This window comes from Hippoglossus stenolepis, chromosome 16 (genome assembly GCF_022539355.2).
Source record: "Hippoglossus stenolepis isolate QCI-W04-F060 chromosome 16, HSTE1.2, whole genome shotgun sequence".
In the NCBI taxonomy this organism is placed as follows: Eukaryota; Metazoa; Chordata; class Actinopteri; order Pleuronectiformes; family Pleuronectidae; genus Hippoglossus; species Hippoglossus stenolepis.
In genome coordinates this window covers 9,369,384-9,390,471 of record NC_061498.1, presented here as the reverse complement: position 1 = coordinate 9,390,471, position 21,088 = coordinate 9,369,384, and the positions used below count along the sequence as shown (strand labels likewise).

Sequence of the window (21,088 nt, the reverse complement as noted above, 5' to 3'; positions counted from 1 at the left end):
TTATTAGCAGGATTTTGCAAACACTTCTGAGCCAGCTTTCTTTAGCTTGGTGAAAAACTAGGTGGAAGGGTATAGATTTGGGATTGAGATTTTTATGAAAAAATATCTATGAAAGGATGAAATTGGAGTATATATTGTGATAAAGTGGCCTGGGTTATATGTGCTGTCCGCTTGCTCTTCTAGTTTCCTGAATAAATAAGTTCAGAGCTCGGATCTCCTGATCTTTCTGACCCTCATTAACTCCAGATCACATCAAAACGCAAATGTGATTCAAAATTGATTTGAAGAGAATCAACATAAATTTGACAGAGGGCAACAGAGGCGTGTACAGGCAGGAGCGTTTTAAGGGATTTTGGGGACTCCAGGTAAAAGGGGACCTGGGGGGCCTCTTTATCGAAACCTGAAAGAAACATGATACTTTACAACATTTTTTTAGTATTAAGATTATAAAGAATGCACATAGGGCTTACTGTGTATGCACATACATTATAGCAAAGTTGTAAAGTTGAAGTGCAAACCTCCACCACCATCTCAGGCATATCATACACACATTAAAACGTTCTAGTCTTCAACCAAACCTCTCAAATTCATGGGCTTGTGTGGGGTTTTCCAAATGTTGTCATTGTCATTAAATGGGAGAAAAACATGGTAGAAGGAATAGCTGAAAAGAGTGAAAGTATAAAACCGAAGCTTTCATTATTCAGTCCTGCTCGACTGTTAATTGATACAGTATTATTAAAAAGTTCTGAAAAGTTTAGTTTGGGAAAACCAAGACCATTAGATTAAATTACATTTAGAACCATGAGTGTGCTCATACATTTTATGTGACAATATATTAAATACCAAGACTAGAATGGCTCTCGGCAGAGCTCATACCTCCAATAACCCCCTAAAATTCATTCAAGCTGCACCAAATCTCATACACTCATAGATATCACTTCCATAAATATGGCAGAATTTCTTATTACGAATTATCCTCTGGGAAAATGGTGAAAATCTTGCAATGTTAAAGAAAGTAGGGGAAAAAATCCTGGATCCGCCCCCTGATCAAGATCTGCCCCCAAAACCTATTGGGTTTGTTTGGTGATCGCCCGTTCAGGAGTCATCGTGTCATCCTGCTTACAAACAGAGAAAACATAACGTCCTTCCGTGGAGGAAATAACTCCCACACACTTATCATTTCTCTCATGTGCAGGGCAGCAGTGTCAACACTATGCCTTTCTCATCTCTTGTTAATTAATGGGAGACTTTGGCTGGAGGTGACCCCCGGTGAGATCCCTTCACAAACACAGAGTCATCAGCAGCATTAATTAGAAAAAAAACGGCAAGCTGTCGGAGGGGGAATCGCCTCTTGAGCAGGACCACTCTGGAAATTAGGAGGATTGATGACCAGGAAATCAGAAATCCAATGTGGGGTAATTCACTTAAGGAACAATTAACCTGTGCTGAGATGAGGATTATTATTTCAGCAGCAGGAGATGTTGCAGGCGTCCGTCTGATGGATCATTCATTAACAGTGGACGCTGGGTCAGGGGCCGTGGAAGTTCACACAGTCTTCGTCCCTGTGTCCAAACAGGACGGGGCCTTGATTAAACCGACTCCGATGGGTTTTCATTACACTAACGCTCTCACTCTATTTCTCTCTTGCTGTTAGTCCTTGTAGCGCTCTGTCCTTTCCTCCGTTATTTTCCTGTCTGCACTCATTTTCATCTAAATGCTGTCGTCGTTCTCACTTTAATCCTCCTCTTTATTCCCGTCATTAGATTTAATGCTGCGTCTCGTCCTTGTCAAGTCCCAGACAAGCTTTTCTTTTTCCTGAAGTGCTCTCTGTGCCCACCCCCCTCTTGTCCCTTCACTCGAGTTGTTCTTTTTTTACAGCTTTTCATTCTCCGTAATGTCTTTCTTTTTTTTTTTTTGCTTGCTTTTCTAACAGCCACATGTCTTTTGTCTCTGTGCTGTCACCAGGCGTGGCTGACCGAGATCCATGAATATGCCCAACAGGACGTGGTGCTCATGCTGCTCGGAAACAAGGCAAGGCATTATGGGAAATATTTGTGACTGTGGGTACACACCGTAGACGAAATACAAGGACGAGTGACATGACAGCTTCTTTATAAGTGAAGCCAAATCGTCTCAATGTTAGTGGATGGGACATGGACCCAAACTTAAGTCAAAATAAATATAAATTTAAGGTTCTTATCACACAATGTATGTTTCAGTGTTAATTTTTGCAGTAAATTTGGATTTAGTTATTTTGCGTGAGTGTGTGTTTGTTTTTGTGTTTGTGGTTCTACATCTGATGTCGTTCTATTTGATCTTCCTTCTCCCCGTCCCTCCAGGCGGATGCCACTCACAACAGGGTGGTGAAGAGAGAAGACGGAGAGCGGCTTGCTAAGGTGAGGAATTGAGAAGTTAGGCACCTACAGCCTCCGCACCCTAGTGGCCACAGCTAAGATAATCTGTAACCATGCAGCATAGAAAATAAAAAAATCGACTTAGAATTGCGGTGAAATCCAAGACCCCCTGTATGGGACCTTTTGGATTTCAGATTAGAAGATTGTGAATATTACAGAACCGTTTGAATTATCTTGATCGGTTTTCGTTTTCACTCGTGCTCCTTATCTCAGACTCTCCTGCTCTAAAGAAAGCGTATCGCCTGCAAACTAAAAAGATGAGAAAAAGAAATTACACACACTTCAGATAGTGACAATTTCAGCAACAAATACAACCACCACGCGCTGACAGCAGGAGAAAAACGATTTTTATTAATGTGCTGGACTGTTGCTACACAGCCCGCAAAACAAACAGCAAACAGCTGAGTGATCGTCTACAGAAGTGGGAGCAATAAAGTGCCACTGAGTAACTAAAGGGAAAGAAAGAGCATCAGTTATCATCAGCGAGACAAACTCCTCTGCAGAGGAAAAGCAGCGAGACGAATCACTTCAGGGCTGAATTTATTCGACATAAACAATTTCAGAGCTCGAACACTGAGCTGAGAAATTCCGATGGAATCGTTTGTTGTTTTCACGCAACAACCACACTTTTTTGCGTGATTTGTTTTTTATTTCTGATGCAGAAACACCAACCTGTTACGATGAGTTATGTTTTCATGTGTTTCTGTGAAGTTCTCCTGTAACTGTCACCGCTCTGACACTGCAGGAGTTCGGAGTTCCCTTCATGGAGACCAGCGCCAGGTCGGGTCTCAACGTCGAGCTGGCGTTCACTGCTGTGGCTCGGTGAGTATCATCCTGTCTGCAAGTATTGTTTGTTGGTCCAATCACGACATGTTTTGGAATTTAAATCCACTGAATATCTACCTAAAGGTGATTATAATAAGACACTACTTTTCTATCATTAGGAAACATTAAAAAGTAGAGTTTCCACCCTGCTGTTGAATTCCTCTGCAAACCAACGCGGTTTCAGTCATACATACATACATACATTCAGTCCTCATCCAAATGAACGTTTGAACCAAATTTAAACCCTCGAGATGTTCTTGAGATATTGTGTTTGAAGAATAAATGAATGTCGAAGGTAATTTACGACCTAAACCCTCTTGACTCAGGGTTAAAGGTTATATAAATAAGATTTTGAACATTAATAAACCAGCCAACAACTATTTGGAGTAATGGCATCCTGAGCGGGTAATGACTTCGCACTTCCTCTGTTCTTTCCCTGCAAACGTTTCATCAACTTCGTGGGTTGGCGGCAGGTTTACACGACAGCCTCTCTCGGTTGAAATGATGTGAAGGTTGCACCTAAACCACAAATCATCCAAACCCCCATCTAAATTCTTCAAATGTCGCTTCTTTTTTTATTTATTTTTTCGGCACCATGGTCTCAAACGTGCACTGAATTTCCGACAGGAGTTGGATCACGGTTGGCCTCCAAACTAGTTGTCAAAAAGTCCTGCGCTCATACATACACATAAAGTGAGCAGAGAAACATTCCTCCTGCAGCAGAGGAATATGAAAACAGTCCTCTAGTCTCAAACATTGGACACATGATTCTGCACAGCTAAGGTCAAACATCCAGGTAAAATGAGCTTTTGTTTTGCTTATGGTGGGGGACTCCTTTGTGTTAAGTCTCATCTTATCCTCTTCCTTTGTCTCAGGGAGCTGAAGCACAGGTCCCTGAAGGATCCCAGTGAGAAGTTCAAGCTGCAGGAGTACGTCAACCAGGAGATGAAGGGCACTGGGTGCTGCAGATCTTAAAGCCTGCTGCACTCTCTGGATGTGTGTGTTGGTGTGTGTGTGTGTGTGTGTGTGTGTTGGTGTGTGTGTGTGTGTATCACTCATCTTCATAAAGTGTGTGTTTATGAGATGAGGAGTCAGCTCCAGCGAGGTATTAACCTGTTTGATTCTCTACTGTCAAACCTCTCAGTTCTCACAGCGTCAGTCTGTTGTCCTGTCCTCCTCCATCTCGTATGTCTTGCATTATCTTTTGACCCCCCAGACGTAGAATGTGACACCTTGCCAACACCTCTGCATCAACACGTGTAGTGATTTTATTGTGAAGGGGATTTAATTAAACTTTTTGCGGAGACAAGGAAAATGTATTTTAAAGCCTTTTTATTTTTTCTCGCATCAACTCTTCTTGTTCCATGAACGGATGAATATCCATATAACAGATGTCTAGTGATTTGTCTTCTGCCCATAGGTTCAGTGTTCACGTCTGGATTTTAGGCTCCGTGGAGCCAGGTTTAGCTCACCAGCATAAACTCAGTCTAAGTATTTCCATGATTCAGCTGTGGATATCCGGGATTATGTATAACTTCAACAGAATATAAGCAAATCAATGTTTTTGTATTCAAAAGATACTGAGTATAGCATCATTAGCTTGTTTTAGTAGATATAGATTCATGCTAAATGCAAATATTAAAAAGTAGTTCGAGCGGATCCACAGAAACATAACAGTGCATGGGTTACACGACCTACAACAGTTTTCATTATCGTAGTATTTTCTATGATAGAGGATCAGTTCTGAGTCGTGGCAAGCTCTAATTCAACCGTTCTTCTCGATAATGCAATGTTTTATTTTGGAAATGTTCTAAAACAGATGGTCAAACACCTTATGTGTAAATACTTATCATTTATTTCTGCACGTTAGAAAAAAAGTAGATAGAAAAGTAGCACTTTAGGTGAATAACGGGCGTGAGTGGGTTTTGGGAATAAAGACCTGGAGCCTGTTGACAGTGTTGCCTGAAGTATTGTATATGAAACATGTATAATTCAGTTTTTATTTCAATGTTTTAGTTGTAGCCGGTGGAAATGTTACTAGACTGCTTTAATAATTCCTGCTTTAGTTTTGCATTCATTCATATACACAGATTAAATATAGTGCCACAGTCTTTTCAAAACATTATTTGATCCTTATCTGTTAACAGTATTTATCCAATTCATAAAGAATCGTAAGCCTCTTTTTAACAGAAAGTTGATTTAGTAGATTTAACCTTAGTCATAAAATTTAAATATACAGTATTTACTTAACATGGTTTTACTACTTTTCAATGTGCAGCTTCTTTCTTGTAACTGAAAATAAACACAATAAAAACGGGTTATGTGGCTTCGAGCCTTTTTAATCATGAGCATATTTCAGATTCACTGACACAAATCCTCCTCTTGCATTTGAATGAATGGATCGCTGCTCAAAAACATCTTCAGGCCTTTCTTTTCAGTCATTGTATAAAATATATTTAACACGCACACCTGGTTTACATCACAGAGTTCTTTTGCATGTTCAGAGTGTGGTGGCTGTGGGTTAAATCACAAGTTTGAAATTCCTTTGTCTCCCTCTAGTGGATAAATAACCATGACATGAAATAATCTTAATTTGTTGGTGTTACAAAAAAAGGAATGGGAATTCAAGCCAAATAAACCATATACCATACATTTACATGCAGCTGTTGAATGTGTATTAAAAGTAAAAATGTTTAGTTGTACCTGCAATGCCTGGCATCATAACCTTGAAAGTTGCGGATAGTAAATTAGACAAACAAATAAATATAACTGAATAAATATTATACTCATACATGGAAATAAACATGAGTAATAGTATTATTTCTTCTTACTGACATATTTCGTTCCTGTGTCCGATTGTTTTAAGTCGGCCTATAACTGACCTGAATGGCACAGTTTGTACACTTGGTTGAAATTCAAGACAATGACTCGTGCTATTATTACATGACTGGAAAACACCACATTTAAATCTCTTCCAAGTCTGAGCAGCAACAGTTTTCACTCCTACACAAAAGGCAAACATACATTTACACATACATCAGTTATGACACATTCAGGTCAGGGTGACTGTCCCCTTTCAAGTGTGTGACTTACATGTAATGACAAATAAGATTTAGGCCAATTCCGCTCAGATTCAGACTCACTAAGAAATGGGTCAAATGTAAGAGAAATGTAACGAAGCAGGACGACGCATTTGAGTAAAAGCCGTAATTGTGGGAATGATAATCGCACTGTCACCCTGAATTTTATAAGACCCATTAAGAGATGTCAAGTACAAATATCTCTCTCTGGCCCTTTTCTTCTTCAGGCTCCACTTCGTGCTCCTCATCCTGCACCAAAAGATCCTCAGACACTACAAGAGTCATGGTTTGTGTTTAAAATAGGCCTCAACTGCAGAGAGAAGATAAAAACAGTCAGCAACTCGGAGACAAAAACCCTAAATGACGACTTATCTTTCTTGTTTTTTTTACATTTTACCTGCATACTCCTGAGGCAGCATTGGTCTGTTGATAATCCTTTGAAATTCAACCAGCCAGTCTTTCTGATTCTCTTCAGTCTCGCACGTAAAGAGGAAATTCCTCTCCGGGGTCACGATGGTGATTCCAAACTGCCAGTGGTAGCCCTGAGTGTTGGCAGGGAGCTCAGGCAGCAGACTGTAGCCGTTCTCCTTACTGCCAACGAACACCTCGCCTCGTGCATAAGCATCCTGAGAGCAGAGGGACAAACAGTCTAACTGATTTAAACACAAAATTTGCACTGTACTGGTGCATGTTTTTGAGTTTTGGGGCATTAGGCTGTTTCTAAAAACTAAAATGTAATGGTCACAGTGTGCAACTGCAGCAGTTTCAGATACCAGTGGAACTTTGAAGTACATGAGCCTCCTGTCGTCCAGAGTGAACCACCTCTTCTTGAAGCCCTCCGTGTGCTGTGGGACAGACACAGAGCTACAAATGAAAGAGTTCCTTCGGCTTGCATGCTTCACCGCAGATATCATGGGTTCTACACATTTGTCTGTTGTGGTAGACCTCACCTTTGGACCAGTCTTCTCCATGTAACCCTCCCTTATGTAGTTCCTGGTTAGCTTCGGCAACAACTGGAGAAACACCAAGCAAATACCTCATTTTAACAGCGTGTATGCTTATCTGAGAAGTTGTGACCACACAGCTTAAGAAAAGTCTTGACTTAGATTCATATTTTATTTATTCAATTTATACAGAAATTAAGTTAATAAACGCTTGGTATGTTTTTTTGATTGCACAATGTAATCCCCAAGCTTTTTGAAACTCATAAACTATTCAAACCACTCGAAGTTGGTGTCCTCAGTGGCAGCTATATACCCTGTGTGTATGTGCCTGTATTGGTGGAAGTGCATATACTCACAACAGACAGGGGAGCCACAGGAAAAGCCACCTGCAGGTAGTGAAACCTGGCTGCTCGGATGGCGTTGAACCAGTCCACCATTTCCTTCGAGACAGAACATCAGGAAGGGCAGTTAAACCCATGTCCTCTCAGTTTTATTTATCATAAGACATTTATCAGTCTCTAATGATCACTTATCATAGGAATCAAGTTGTGTAGGTGATGACTTTTCTACAAATACAACACACATCAACACAAACAGATTTGTAATGACAAACCATTTCCACCAGATGGACACACACACACACATGCTTTTCCTAGACCCACCCCTGCTCTTTATTTCCAGTCTAAACCTCCCCACAGACATTCAGTACCACTCACCTTTCCATCCTCGTGGTAAACAAACACATTCCTGGTGCTGTTGTCCTTCAGATAGGTTATCTGCAGGCCATGAGCTGTGCCGATTTTAGTCGGCTGGAACGTGGCATTCACTGTATTTATCTTCATTATCGCTTTGGGCTCTCTGGCCTGCAACAAGGAAATACATTTTTTTTTATTTAAGAGAGAAGATAGTCAACGACAAAGTCTTATCTCTTTATGTCCTGAAAATGATCTACATTGAAAAAGATCAATAATGTGGTAGATCAAAAAGATGTTGAAAATACCCTGATTGTGGTCTATGCAGGCAATAAGATCCAATCATGGTGCTTTCAGATAGTAAAAAGCACATTTGGAAAACGTGCAGATCTTGAAATTGTGTAAATAGAAAGATCTCCAAGAAAATCTGAACATTTTTTAGGTAGAATAACAGAATAAACTAGGGCTACGTTGTAGCACTAACGGGCCCGAGCACACGCATTTTGAAGCCTGTTGCGGTTAGTGGAGAGAGCGATCAATGACCAAGCGCACGTCTCCGCGTTGCATGCGTTTTGCGCACTGCGGCAAGGACAAACGCTTCACTTCCTGCGTCCGTCACGCGATGTCGATCCTTGTGAAGATCGGTGAAAGCTAACTGAGGGGCTTTTCCTTAGATGGTGCTGTTGAGCCATTTTTCCACGCCCATTTCAAATTACTCCAGAATACAATTACTTTTTGGGGTTTTGAATTCCCTGCAAACTTTGGTAACAATTTGAGCATGTCTAGGCCCTGAAAAAGCCCCAAAAGGGAAATACAAATCCTTCGAAATACAATAGGGCTAATAAAGTGAGATCAGTACTTCAGTTTAGAGGAGAACGGAGAGAGAACACTCACATCGTGCTTGTTGAAGTACTTCAGAACACCCTCCCGTTCGGACAGGATGAATTTTCGGCTGAGGTACTGTCCATTGTCTCTGCCTCGTTTCCATAGGAACCCCTCTCTGTATCCTGAGGGTCCCATTCCATCGACATGGGATGAAAATATAGAGATGACACAGCAGACATTTAGAAAAATCTTTAATAAAATACCTTAAAATCTAAGACAAACATGCATTTTTGGAAATAAAATCACAAATAATGAGAAGAGGAGAATAAAGCTATAATTATAATAATAATGATGATCATGTAGATAATATAGAGGTTCAAATGATTTGGGGCCATTTGGAGGCAGCAGAGAAATGTGGAAACAGCACTGGCATATTACCACCTTATAAACTATGTGTGATATGGTGAACGGGTTAGAAAACAGTTGCTCATATACACATCCAGAAACATTGTCATTTATTTAGAGATGTATTTCTGGCCACTTGATGGATTTAGGTCTCCACTTCTTTCACTGGTCACTGGACCATCTTTACCATTAGGTGCTGGGAAGGCGGCGTACATTGGCTTCATCAGAGCTTTTACCTCAGATGCTGTGTAGAGCTGCAGGGAGTTTTTCAAAGTAAAAGTGCTTCTTTAATGATATTATCAAGGAAGGCAACAACTTATTGCTGCGTGTGTGTTGTTTATGCATTGGTTATTACAAACTCATCCAGTAAAAATCTATTTTTTACTTTACATTATGCATCACAGACTACTGAGGGATCTTTCACTTAGTAACCAGAAACTATGCTGTTGCTGGAAATCCCTGAAAGCCCCTACGTTACAAAGTCCTGTAACACGTGTGTGTGTGTGTGTGTGTGTGTGTGTGTGTGTGTGTGTGTGTGTGTGTGTGTGTGTGTGTGTGTGTGTGTGTGTGTGTGTGTGTGTAAGTGTATGTGCACACTTTTAGCTTATGTGGTCACTGCTCCAAGCAGCTCAGCATGGGTGGAAGGAAGTGCTTCTGCTTTTACTACACATCAATAATTCACCTCCTTCTGATGAGCTTCCTCTGCGAGTGTGAACATCACTGAAGCAAACTCTGTGTCTTACGCACATATACACAGTATATCAAATCATTTTTTTAACAAGAACCAGCACAGCACCTTCATTTTCATGACTTGTAGTTTTTCTAACAATCCGCAGAGTCTGTCTCTCTTTCTCTCACACACACACACACACACACACACACACACACACACACACACACACACACACACACACACACACACACACACACACACACACACACACACACACACACACACACACACACACACACACACACACACACACACACACACACACACACACACACACACCCCTTGTTGGCCTGATCCTGACACCAGCTTCTCTGCACATATTCAGCGAGAGCCAACACAAACAGCCTTGCAGAAAGAAGTGCACTGTCATTGCCCTTGACACACACTTTGCATACTCACACCGACTACATTGTAGTAATGATCTGAACGTTTCTTCAGTTTTGATGTTCAAATGTCACATCCTTTTAAGGAGATGTTTAGCTGATTTGATACGAACACTTGTTTGAAGCCACGGAGCCTAATTTTAAACATAGTTCCTTAGCTTTCATCATTCCAGCAAGACTGTGACACTGCAATATCCACGAATAACAACTGCTGCAAGAAAACGTAGAGCATCAAGATACTTTTTCATAGTTTTTATGGTTTCCTGGGTTGATTTTTGCCTTGTTACATTTCTCGTTCCGTTTCGTTCAGCTGTGGTCTCAGTTCCACAATTGTAATAGTGGTGTTACTCTCGAAAAGATAAATAGATAAGAAACAAACCTTGGTGCTTCCGGTAAAAACAGCACTTGTTTCCATGGGATAACATGCAAATCTGCAAATACACGTAGAAACATCTGATAAACCACCTCCCCTGCATGTAACTGAACAAGATAAGGAACTCAATAGAAACTGTCTCTGTCAGATGCTGATATAATATCAAGCTTTAAGTGCAATGCCATAAAAAGCAGAGAATAGAGAACATTTGAGAAGAACAAATGCCAGATCTTTTTATCTGAATTACCACTTTCCTCAGGAAAATGGACCTGAAATTGGACAATTTAACTGTTTGCTTGTCCACCTGCAGTTTACAGATTCTATGTACTGTATAAAGTTATCATGGTGTGGTGTGGGCCACAGGCAGCAGTACTGGCTTTATCAATTATTTATGAGTGGGAATGTTTTGTTTAACCACCCGGAGGAGGGGGTCAGACTGTCCACACATCGGCACACAGCAGAGGAGAAGAGTCATTCCCTGTAACTACAGGCTGTAAAGTATTTGCAAACACACGGGAGAGCAAAGTCAGTTTCAGACCACAGCATTTGTCTTCCTTCCGATCGCAGCTGGTTTTCCTGCTTTTCTTATGAGCAATGTTATATAGAATATTTGTACACAAGAGACACCATTCTTCCTCCATGGCAGAGGCACCCACAAGCTCCTCGGCCCAGCACAACACAAGAGGCCTTTGACGGAGAGGGAGGGAGACGGAGGACGAGCTCGACAGTCATGAGACTCTGATAATAGAGCTTTATCTTCTCTACCTTAAAGCGAGATAGTGCTCGTTTTACTTTTAGCATGTTGGTATCATCTGTTTGCATGTTTTTGAAAACATTCAATACATTTAGTCTGCCAGAGAAGACACAAGAGATTTACTCTCTCTGATTTCCAGCCTTCGAAGTCAAATAGAAGTCAAATCAGTGTGTTTGAGAAATCCCAGGTGATATTTCAGCTCTTAAATGCAACGTAAAGGCGCTTCTTAATGTGCCTGATGAGGTCTTGACAACAATAACCAAGAATTTCTGTGAGTAAAAGGAAACTGTGCTGATTTCTAACCTTACAATCTATTTCCTCGTCTCCATGAATACTAATAAGTGAACCTGACCGAGTGGCTCTAACAGTGTCGTCACTTTTCTTCACATGTATCAAGACACTCCCAATTATTGCTCTCACAAGAGAGAGGGGGAGAAATAACACAGTAGTGTCACAAACCAGGCTTTCTATTGGGTTTAACTGATTTCATTTTGCACAACTTCCTGTTTCCGGCTCAGATGTTACAGAGGGAAACAGACAATAAAAGCTGATAGAGAGCGTGGTCAGTGGCCATCATGTTTTATCAGCACAACATTGAGACGTTTCTGACAGCTTCACATTTCCTCTTTAACAGAGCTAAAGACTAGTAAGTGGCAATTAAACGATGAAATTCGCAAAACCAAATCTGTGATGAGGGACAAACGTAGTAATGATGTTAAATTTCATTTAATAATTGGTTTGAGTGTGTTATGGACACCTAAAAGGCAACTTTTTAATCATATCGGTCCACTTATAATAACATAGTGTTGTGTAATAAACTCTGAGAAGAAGTCAGCTTAGGCCAATTACAAAATTATTTCACAGTCAACCGCAACAAAAGGGCGAGATATTTTGCCGTTAGGCAGAAACAAGGGTAGATGTACAGACGACAACTGTGGCAATGTGGAGCAGAAAGAAATGAGGACACACACACACCGCGGCAAAGTACATTTGTTCATCCCCTGGTGACCGGCCCTCGTTGTCTCTGCAGCTATCCCAGCAATAACAGCAGGCGTGCACTCTGACTGGCTGGATAACTGGGCTGGGCAATGGTGGTTATAATAGCAATGGTGCATACTGTGCAATCAGTTGCTTGGCATTACTCCCTTTGACAGGATCATGCCATTACCAGACCAAACAGCACATTCTACAACACACACTGAACCCCAGCAGATACCAATGCAGCTGTTTTTCACAGGATCGACTAACTGGTCAAACTCGAGGAGGAACTTCGGATACTCACGCAATCACAAAATGCTCCATATCTTTGGAGGAATTGTCTTTCATAGATGATTAATGAATAATTGTCAACAACAGTGCAGCTTGTGGGACTGAAATTAAGACTGTAGGATGTTGTTTACAGACACATTAAAAGTATTGTTTGAGTTTAGTGTAGTTTACTTTGTAGATTGACTATTGGCTGAGAAGATAAATATCAGTCTCCTTTTATGTTAAAGCTGAAGTTTGTTAGCATAGCTTAGCATAAAGACTGGAAGCAGATGAATACTGCTAACCTCCTCTGTTTAAGACGCAGATATCCCTTCCAACACATCGAAACTCTAACTTGATGCTCATTAACTTGGAGAATCTGAATTTGTTTTGAAATGTAATGAAAACATTTTTAGGTTTTAAATGTAGTTTAATGCTCGAAATATGTTTTTCCTTTTTTGCAAGGCAGCAAAGTGAGACGTGAGTGGCCTCCTCACCCTCTTTCACTCATTACCTCGGATGTGATCGGCTGTTTTGAGAATGTGGACAATGATAATTGGATGAGGCTGTTTTCCTGCTGAGTATTCAGTCAATGCTGAACAGAAGGTGCTGTGCAAGACACAGACAATTACTTGTTTTCCAGAGTAAGACAGAAGTATTGTGTGTTCTGGTGCTTGACCGTGCAGACACGCATATATTCCTTACCTGCAGAGTAGGGCTCCTGCCTCTCCACACACAGGAACTCCTTCCTCTCGTACTTGGCTCGAATCCATTGTTCCCGGAGGAGCCTGCAGAACAGTTGGTGTTGGACACTTAAGAGTTTGATGATCACCTGCTTTTTGACAGAAGTCAAGCATCCGAGCTACATTTCATGCAAACTCTGAACAAAAAGCGATCACGTATTATTTGGCTTGGTCTCTCGTCCTCCATCTTTGATTATTCTGATCATACAGCTCATGCTCCTCTTTTATATCTCATATCTATCTTTATCATCTTTATTTCTCCAGACTTTTCACATAATATTCATAGCATCTTCACAATGTTTCGAACTAAGATAACTCGTTTCAACATGTTTAATTTGCATCACTCTCTAATGACGTAGCTTTGTTCAGCTCCAAGCCCTTCATGGATTTGTCTTTTTCTCTCTAAAAATAATTGATCAACACAGTACAGGTCTGTTTTAAGAAAAACTTCACAGTTGCATGTTGTTAATTATATCACAAGAGAGTTCAGGAGAAACCATCCTACAAAACTGTTCCCTCCTGCATGTTAGAACTACAGGAACTTGGCATTCGTATCATGGAGGAGTTTCTACATGCCAGCAGAGGTACCTAACCTCCCCATCTCCCCATTTGTGGAACAAAATAACCACAATACATTGACTGAGGTTTGAAATGTTGCTGACACTGCAAAACTTCAGGACTGATACTGAGAGTCGTAACATTTTTGTAATGTAGAAATTAACAAATTGGGAATTAAGTCCTGTAGCACAAACAACATGAACTACTTTTATCCATTTGAACCTTCATGTTGGTGTCATGTGTCTTTCAAAGATAAAAGTTTCTGTAGTATCCACCTGAGCAGCAGATGTTTACTCATCCATCTTTTAGAGGTGACCACCTGTAGAGAAGTGGAAGCGGCTCCTCAATCAGATATTTAAGGAGGGTGGAGGACCACATCACTTACATGCAGTCTTTGTGTTTGGGTTGGTAAAAGAAGGCAGGAACTATCTGCTCATATTTGGCCTTGGCAGCGTTGTTACCAGCAGAGTCCATGAACTGCAGAGGTGAGAGACAAACACATCAGATGTGCACTTAAGTCGCAAAATGGCTGGCGAGTCCATGAATGCATGTCTGATGAGGGCGGGTTGCAAACTCACACAGAGAGAGAGAGAGAGAGAGAGAGAGAGAGAGAGAGAGAGAGAGAGAGAGAGAGAGAGATTTCGTTTTCACAGTACTACTTCCCTAACCTGATAGTTACCAAAAGAAAGGTCCTTTCCTTCAGATTTTATGGATTTACATTATGGAAACTCACTTTTTGTCCCCAGAATATAACAGATGTAGGTCCGCACAACATTAGCAATACCTACCTGCCCTGTGTTTATAATCACAGGGCTGAGAAGCAGTGGATTACACATGCACACTCACAAATCAAGAAAGAAAAAGATTCAAGATTCAAGATTCAATAGGGGGAAGCACAGAGAGAATGATGATGAAACACCACAAACCAATTTCCTTGCGCCTATTCAGCATCAGCATGACATAAACCTGTGACTTTAGGTCTGAAAGTCACAGCATTCAGCAGCACAAACACATATTCAGAGATATTAGTTACATCTGCCAGCTGCTGGCTCATGGCTTTCAGGCCGTAGTGAATTGAGACTTGTCTCGTTCTTCCGCTGCAGTGACAGGCAGAGAGTGAATAAAATCCTTCAGACGTTATAGTTCTCACCTCCACCTCTGAGGAGCTCCAGGGATCCAGCAGGAGAGACTTCACCTTGCTGATCTGAGCAATGTTTCTATGGAGGCCTGAGCAGCTGTGACACACAAACACACCCAGGGTATAGGACGCCCACTCCGGGTCTGCAAAGCAACACACACACACTTGTTTGTAGATGCATAAAACACATTGTAGATATTGCACTGGGGAAAAGATTTCCACGTGTCACATGCATGCTTTATGAGCATGCATGTGTAAAACAGTCTAATTCCTCAGAGTGATGATATCGTAGCTCAGCTCCACAGATGATCAATATTTGGGTAAAACGCGAGTGTTCAATATTAACCCTTTCAGACACCTGCATTAATATATCTATTTGATAAATACATATATTCCATCTAGACAAATTCACAGGTCTATCATGTGTCTGTTAAATAATGTTTGCAATATGTTACCAAGTTATGCTTCAGCGCTTGTGATATTTCTCTGTTCTCTGCTCAGTGAAAGGTCTGAACATTAAAAGTTAAGTCATTACTTTGAAGGGACACAAGTGTGGAAAAAGTGCAGCATAGCAAACATCGGTTCCATAGATCAACAGAACAAGATACAGTAAACTAATCCATTTCAATTCAGGCCTGTCAAGAGAAACGGAAACGCAACGTGTGAAACGCTGCACACGCATGCACACACAGCTCTCAAGATCTCACGCTCAGAATCATTACGCTGATGCAAAGCGAGATTACAGCCGCCATTGTGGTTACTTTGTGAGTGAGCCAGAGAACTAGGGCAGTGTGAAGCAGACTATCAGTGAGCTGCAGCCCTTTAACCGCTAATGACGACTGAAGGGAAACGGTCTCAGCTCAGGGCCAAAATAGCACAGTGAGAAAAAAAAAACTTCCTTGTGCATAATCTCAAAGATGCACACACGCATCTGTACGAAAGAGAAAAGCATGATGTGGTTAGACACTATTCTGTGTGTGTGTTATACATGATCCAGACAGACAGTCAGCAGTAGAGGGTGAACACCCAGTTTGGAAGAGAATTTTAACAGGGTATGAACAAATCCTTCTGAGATCTGCATAATTAGATCTGAATAGAGCTGAAATTATTTTTTACTGAGGTTCGATTGGATGCTCTTGTGTACTTATGTGGTCATCACATTTCACACTGGAACTCAAATTACTCAAAATGTGTATTAATCAGTAAACGTGTGCCAAATAACAACAAACAAAATGTCAAGATCTTTCCCACCTCCACTCAGAGAGGACAAGCCTTACTTAACAAGCCACACCTGTTTGCATGTAAGTAAGTGCAGATATGACAAGCAAACCAAGGTGTGAGCATGAGGGTACGTGTCCATGCTGAAGGAAATCAGCCAACAGTTCAATACACATTTGAACCCTGAATCTTTCCTGCAAGTTGAAATGAGAAACACTTACAGCTCAGCAAGGGTTTCTTATTTAAATGCTGGGTCGAAAGGGGGGTTACACATTAGTTAGACCACTCTCCTGTGTGAGGATTGTGTCAACTGTTATACTGTATATGTCATAACCCTGCTGAGACCACATCGGGACTATCTGAGGAGAGAAATCGAATCGCCTTGTGCCAGAGGCAGTTTACAGTTTATAACATCCCACAGTGGAAGACAAATGAATGTCCAGCGTCTGTTAACTCCCCATCCTCCAGCATACCTGCAGCTCCGCAGTCGACACACTCTCCATTCCCAGGTTTCCCCAGAAGCTGATTCATTCGCCCTCTGTTATTTTCTGGATCCGAAGCCATGATGACACAGACTTTGCTCTTAAAAAAAAAAAAAAACTCCTCAGCGGCTGAAAACCTCAAACTCTCGTGGATCGAAAGTTAAAACATGAAACAGACTCAGTGGGCACAGTGCGCCGTGACGCGCCGGAACACCGCGGAGTGGAGGGTGGGTGTGTGAGCAGAGGGGCATGGTCAGTGTGATGTCGGTGCTCCAGTCAGTACTTCATTTAACCCTGCTCTCCGTGGTGTTTGACCGGAGTGAGACACCCAGTGGAGGATCGCGCTCCCTACTCTCCAGACACCGAACACGCACACATGCACACGCAAAAAACACAACAAGCCACAGAACGAACTCTGAGAAAACATTTGAGAATTTATACAATAGATAAATAAATACAAAATATTGTATATTGTTTTTTATTATAGTATAATAAATCTGCCTGAAATATGACATCACACTGGTGTTTTCCAGTTGATAAGACCTGTGGGCAGGTTAAAGGTGGGTGGAGCTGAGGAGGGATTTGTGTAACAGGGTGATGGAGACGTCAATCAATCAAAGTCAGTACAGACCCCCACTCTAAATGAGCCAAAATGATTTAAATCACCTGTGAGTGCAACTTGAGATATGTGTTATCTGCTTCAGGTGCCAAACAAATGACCCAACATTTAAAGAAATATTACAGCCACATGCAAAACAGCATGCTCGTACTAGATTTTCCTGAATAGAATTTCTATCTACTCAGTAAATGAGGCCTTTGAAAAACAATGACAGCTGCACCACTATACTGTACATTCTGTAAAAGCACTCACATTATCGTACATAATTCAAAATTTCCCTATTGGGACTATTAAAGGATTATCATATCTTTTCTTGTTTTATCTTATTCTAACCAGAGGTCTAATGGCTGATATTGATTGCCAATTTAAGTATTTTTGTGGAACTATGAGAACACTGCTGTTTGTATCTGGATGTCCATTCAATAGAGCACATATATTACTGCCAAGGCCCAACAGTCCCTTTAATGTCAATCAAGCTGCAACACATTGCACACACAAAGATATTAGTTCCCTTAATGTGCCTGTTTTTTTTTTTTCTTGTGAGGATCCATGAATTACTTCTTGGGAAAACAGTAAAAATGTTGAATAATGCCCAATATGATCCAAATCAATCCATCCATCATCTATATTACTTATTCTAGAGGCTCGCAGCTGACATTAGGCGAGATGATCCGGATCTGCACCAAAATTAAATGTGTTCTTCCCTGTTACCTTCATGTTTCGTGGAAATCCATTCAGTTGTTTCTGTGTAATCTTGCTTAAAAACAAACTAACAAACCAACCAATGAACAAAAGGACAGTGATGACAACATAACCTCCTTCGCAGTTGTAACAATTGCAGACACATTAAATGTTTTTGTGTTCCCTAAAGACTGTGTAAAGCTGCGTTGAGCAACGCAAACACAAAGCCAAGAGAGTTGAGGCCGAATCTCCCCCTGGCTGTTACAAACTGAACTCACACACTGTACATGTTTCAGAACCTTTATTTGTCAAAATATCCAAAAAAATTCAGAACATGGTAAAAAGAAGAAACACTTTAAAAAGAGACCAAACTAGGCCTGACACAACATTGTGCCAACTTTTCAGAATAAACACAAAACAAAAACAAAAAATCCACTTCCCACATGCAGGCAGATGTTTATATTGGATACAAATCAAATGAACTTATTCTGGTAAGTCCACAATATCAGTCAAAGCAGGAGGGTGATCACTTGGAATCTGGAGGCAGGAAACCGGTCTATCTCGAGGAGTTAGAGCTGGAGCGGGAGCGGTGGCGCCTGCGACCAGGAGATCTGGAGCGAGAGCGGCGGCGTGCTGGGGACCGCCTCCTCGGTGAGCGGGACCTGCAAGAACACAGGAAGAAAACATTTGTGGTTTGAAAGCAAGAAGAACAAAATACAATGAATAAATACCACACATACACTGACTGAAAGAAATCACTCGTTAAATAAATTTCACGACATTGGGAGACTGACCTTCTCCTCATGCGTGGAGGGCTGCGACGCCACATAGGTGGTGGTGGGGGCATTCTGCGAGGGGGAGAGGGTCTACGAGGTGGAGGGCGGACTCGCTGAGTCAGCACGGCAGATGCGGAGATTTCCTGTCCGTCAATCTGACCTGTAGATTACAAAAGTCATCGAAATGAATACCCACAGTAATCTTGAGACAGAAGCACAGAAACAAACACTCCTGCCCACCTCCGTCCATGTGTTTCAGGGCCTTTTGGGTGTCCTCGGGGGTCTCAAACTCCACGTAGGCGTAGCCCCTGGACAAGTGTGGGTGGAGCCTATCCACTGGCATGTCAACCATTTTTATTTTCCCATAAGTGGAAAAGATCTCCTGGATGTGGTCCTGCACAAAAAAAAGGTAGACGGATGCGTATTACAAGTGTGGAAACAAACATCCTTGATTATCTGTGGAGGAATATTGACGAGGAAAATAATCCATAAAATGCTATGAATTGGACAACGTTCATATTATTAAACCATAATCGCGCATATCAGAACTTTTTCTTTCCCTCACTTTCACTTACCAAGGTAATGCATTAACTTGAAATCATATTCAATCCTTTAGAAAACCTTGAAATAAAGAGTAGCAGCTTGAAAGCAGCCGTTATCACTTTTTTTTTTTGCTTGGGTTGGAAATGTGTAACGATTTATTTTTTGCTGACCTTGGTGACATTCCTGGTCAGCCGGCCCAGGTGGAGTTTAGTTGGTTTGGGGCTCGGGCTTCTTTTCCTTCTTTCCTTATCATCGCCCCTCTTTTGTGTTTTGGACCTGCAGAATCACAAATCAAACACGGATTAACTTCACAGCAATTTAAATGAACAATGTAGCAAATATTGCAAAAACTCTGTGCGGCTGCATTCGATGAAGTGATTTACTCTGAGCGTGAGCGGCGGCGGTTGTCGTGCCGTCTGCGGCTGGGGCTCGGGGAGCCAGAGGAGCTGGAAGACGAGGAGCGAGAGCTAGAGGAACCAGAGCGACTGGTACCAGATGAGCTGGACCCACTTGAGGAGCCTGAACTGGAACCAGAGCTGCTGCTTGATGCAGAGCTCGATCTGGTCATATTCAAAACATAGATAAACTTTAGTACAAAATATATAAAGTCAAGAACAATGTTTTCACAGACCTAGTTACAAATGTGTGTTTTAGAGAACAAACCTGTGGCTGCTACCACTCGATGCACTGCGTCGTTTCCTTACTTTGTCCCGTCCTCTCTCCTTGTCTCCTTCCTTTCTTTCACTCTTTTCTTTACCTCTGTCCTTAGTTTTCTCCTCATCTTTCCGCTTTGTGGGTGATGGTGCCCTGCAGCCAGAGAAAAAGTGTGAGTGAGACCCTATGAACGGTGAAGGATGTAGGGCTGCAACAGTCAATCATTTTCATTGTCAATAAATCTGTCAAGGCCATAAAATCTGAAAATATTGTCTTTGAGTTAATACTTGGTCAGAGCTACAGTACAAAAGCCAAAAATATTAAAACTACAATGATACAAAACAAGCAAATCCTCACTTTTAAGAAGATGTAACCCACAATAAACAACAACCGATTTTGGGATGATAAATAACTAAATAATTGATTGATAACCAAAATGTTTGGCCACTAAACTTCTGTGAATTGATATTACTTCGGGAACAAAACAAAGCAAAACGTTTCTCCTCCATCGCATGACCAGCTGTGTGCTCGTGTCAATAAATCGCATTTAAACCAAACGGGGATAGCGAATGGTCGAAGAAACTAAATGTAAACTTCTTGTCGTAGGTAAAAACAGAAAGTTACATCATTTAAACCACTGAAACGTCGCACGTATATTAACGTTACGACTAACAGCAGAAACGCGCCGCCATTGATTTCCATTCTAGACCAGAAGCAGGCTGCTTGGTCACCGTTTGTCGACAACCTCTCCTCTAATAAGATCTTCACGGTATTAGAAAAGATGGCGCGTGTTTCCACTTTGTAATAATCGACATTATTCAAATAATATAAGCTTCATTTTGAGTATTTTAAAAGACTGAACTTACATTTCGTTCAAACGAGGGAATCCGCTTCAAACACCGTCGGCGCGTTAGTCGCTCGGTGATGACGAAAGAGCGGACGTGACGTCAGAACCTGAGCGCCCCACACAAGTGGTTTGTTTGTATTAGTTCTTATCGAT

The 21,088-nt window shown here is 41.4% G+C and overlaps 4 protein-coding genes across 6 annotated transcripts in view; 1 reads left to right on the top strand and 3 right to left on the bottom strand.

Annotated features, from left to right (window-relative positions):
* LOC118123640 (ras-related protein Rab-26) overlaps nucleotides 1-5,579 on the top strand; it is a 48,702-nt gene extending 43,123 nt beyond the window's left edge. Inside the window, exons 6-9 of the mRNA XM_035181140.2 lie at nucleotides 1,966-2,031; nucleotides 2,340-2,396; nucleotides 3,160-3,236; nucleotides 4,115-5,579. Coding sequence (XP_035037031.1) covers nucleotides 1,966-2,031; nucleotides 2,340-2,396; nucleotides 3,160-3,236; nucleotides 4,115-4,214 — 300 coding nt within the window. The 3' untranslated portion in view covers nucleotides 4,215-5,579. The remainder of the gene's footprint in view (nucleotides 1-1,965; nucleotides 2,032-2,339; nucleotides 2,397-3,159; nucleotides 3,237-4,114) is intronic.
* Nucleotides 5,555-17,072, bottom strand: LOC118123639 (arf-GAP with dual PH domain-containing protein 1). 2 transcript variants are annotated; one of them, XM_035181138.2, is made up of 11 exons: nucleotides 16,807-17,072; nucleotides 15,128-15,258; nucleotides 14,363-14,454; nucleotides 13,382-13,464; nucleotides 8,850-8,962; nucleotides 7,980-8,126; nucleotides 7,620-7,703; nucleotides 7,270-7,332; nucleotides 7,093-7,164; nucleotides 6,717-6,945; nucleotides 5,555-6,629 (listed from the first exon to the last, which is right to left on the bottom strand). In XM_035181138.2, the coding sequence occupies exons 1-11, from the start codon at nucleotides 16,895-16,897 to the stop codon at nucleotides 6,601-6,603; spliced, it is 1,134 nt and encodes a 377-aa protein (XP_035037029.2). In that variant the 5' UTR covers nucleotides 16,898-17,072; the 3' UTR covers nucleotides 5,555-6,600. The 2 variants fall into 2 exon arrangements, with proteins under 2 accessions (XP_035037029.2, XP_035037030.2); XM_035181139.2 differs by lacking the exons at nucleotides 14,363-14,454; nucleotides 15,128-15,258; nucleotides 16,807-17,072 and adding an exon at nucleotides 14,253-14,360.
* Nucleotides 10,090-21,088, bottom strand: part of abca3b (ATP-binding cassette, sub-family A (ABC1), member 3b) — a 52,688-nt gene continuing 41,689 nt past the window's right edge. Inside the window, exon 32 of one of the 2 annotated variants that reach the window (XR_007034896.1) lies at nucleotides 10,090-10,199. The gene's annotated coding sequence lies outside the window, so the exon portion shown is untranslated. The remainder of the gene's footprint in view (nucleotides 10,200-21,088) is intronic. The other variant, XR_007034895.1, reaches the window with a different exon arrangement.
* On the bottom strand, nucleotides 18,402-21,085 carry LOC118122907 (RNA-binding protein with serine-rich domain 1). The gene is made up of 7 exons (XM_035179846.2): nucleotides 20,955-21,085; nucleotides 20,098-20,241; nucleotides 19,818-19,994; nucleotides 19,605-19,710; nucleotides 19,132-19,285; nucleotides 18,910-19,051; nucleotides 18,402-18,777 (listed from the first exon to the last, which is right to left on the bottom strand). Coding segments are annotated over exons 1-7 (831 nt in total). The 5' UTR covers nucleotides 20,957-21,085; the 3' UTR covers nucleotides 18,402-18,671.

What these genes read in the sequence shown, in the direction of transcription:
- LOC118123639 (XM_035181138.2), bottom strand. Translation starts at nt 16,897, where the DNA reads ATGGCTTCGGATCCAGAAAATAACAGAGGGCGAATGAATCAGCTTCTG. An exon ending in GGAGCTCCTCAGAGGTGGAG is followed by an intron (nt 14,455 to 15,127) that starts GTGAGAACTATA and finishes TCACCTCTGCAG; the next exon opens with TTCATGGACTCTGCTGGTAA. An exon ending in GCAGGAGCCCTACTCTGCAG is followed by an intron (nt 8,963 to 13,381) that starts GTAAGGAATATA and finishes TGGGACCCTCAG; the next exon opens with GATACAGAGAGGGGTTCCTA.
- LOC118122907 (XM_035179846.2), bottom strand. An exon ending in TGACCAGGAATGTCACCAAG is followed by an intron (nt 19,286 to 19,604) that starts GTCAGCAAAAAA and finishes TTTTTTGTGCAG; the next exon opens with GACCACATCCAGGAGATCTT. An exon ending in CCTGAAACACATGGACGGAG is followed by an intron (nt 19,052 to 19,131) that starts GTGGGCAGGAGT and finishes TGTAATCTACAG; the next exon opens with GTCAGATTGACGGACAGGAA.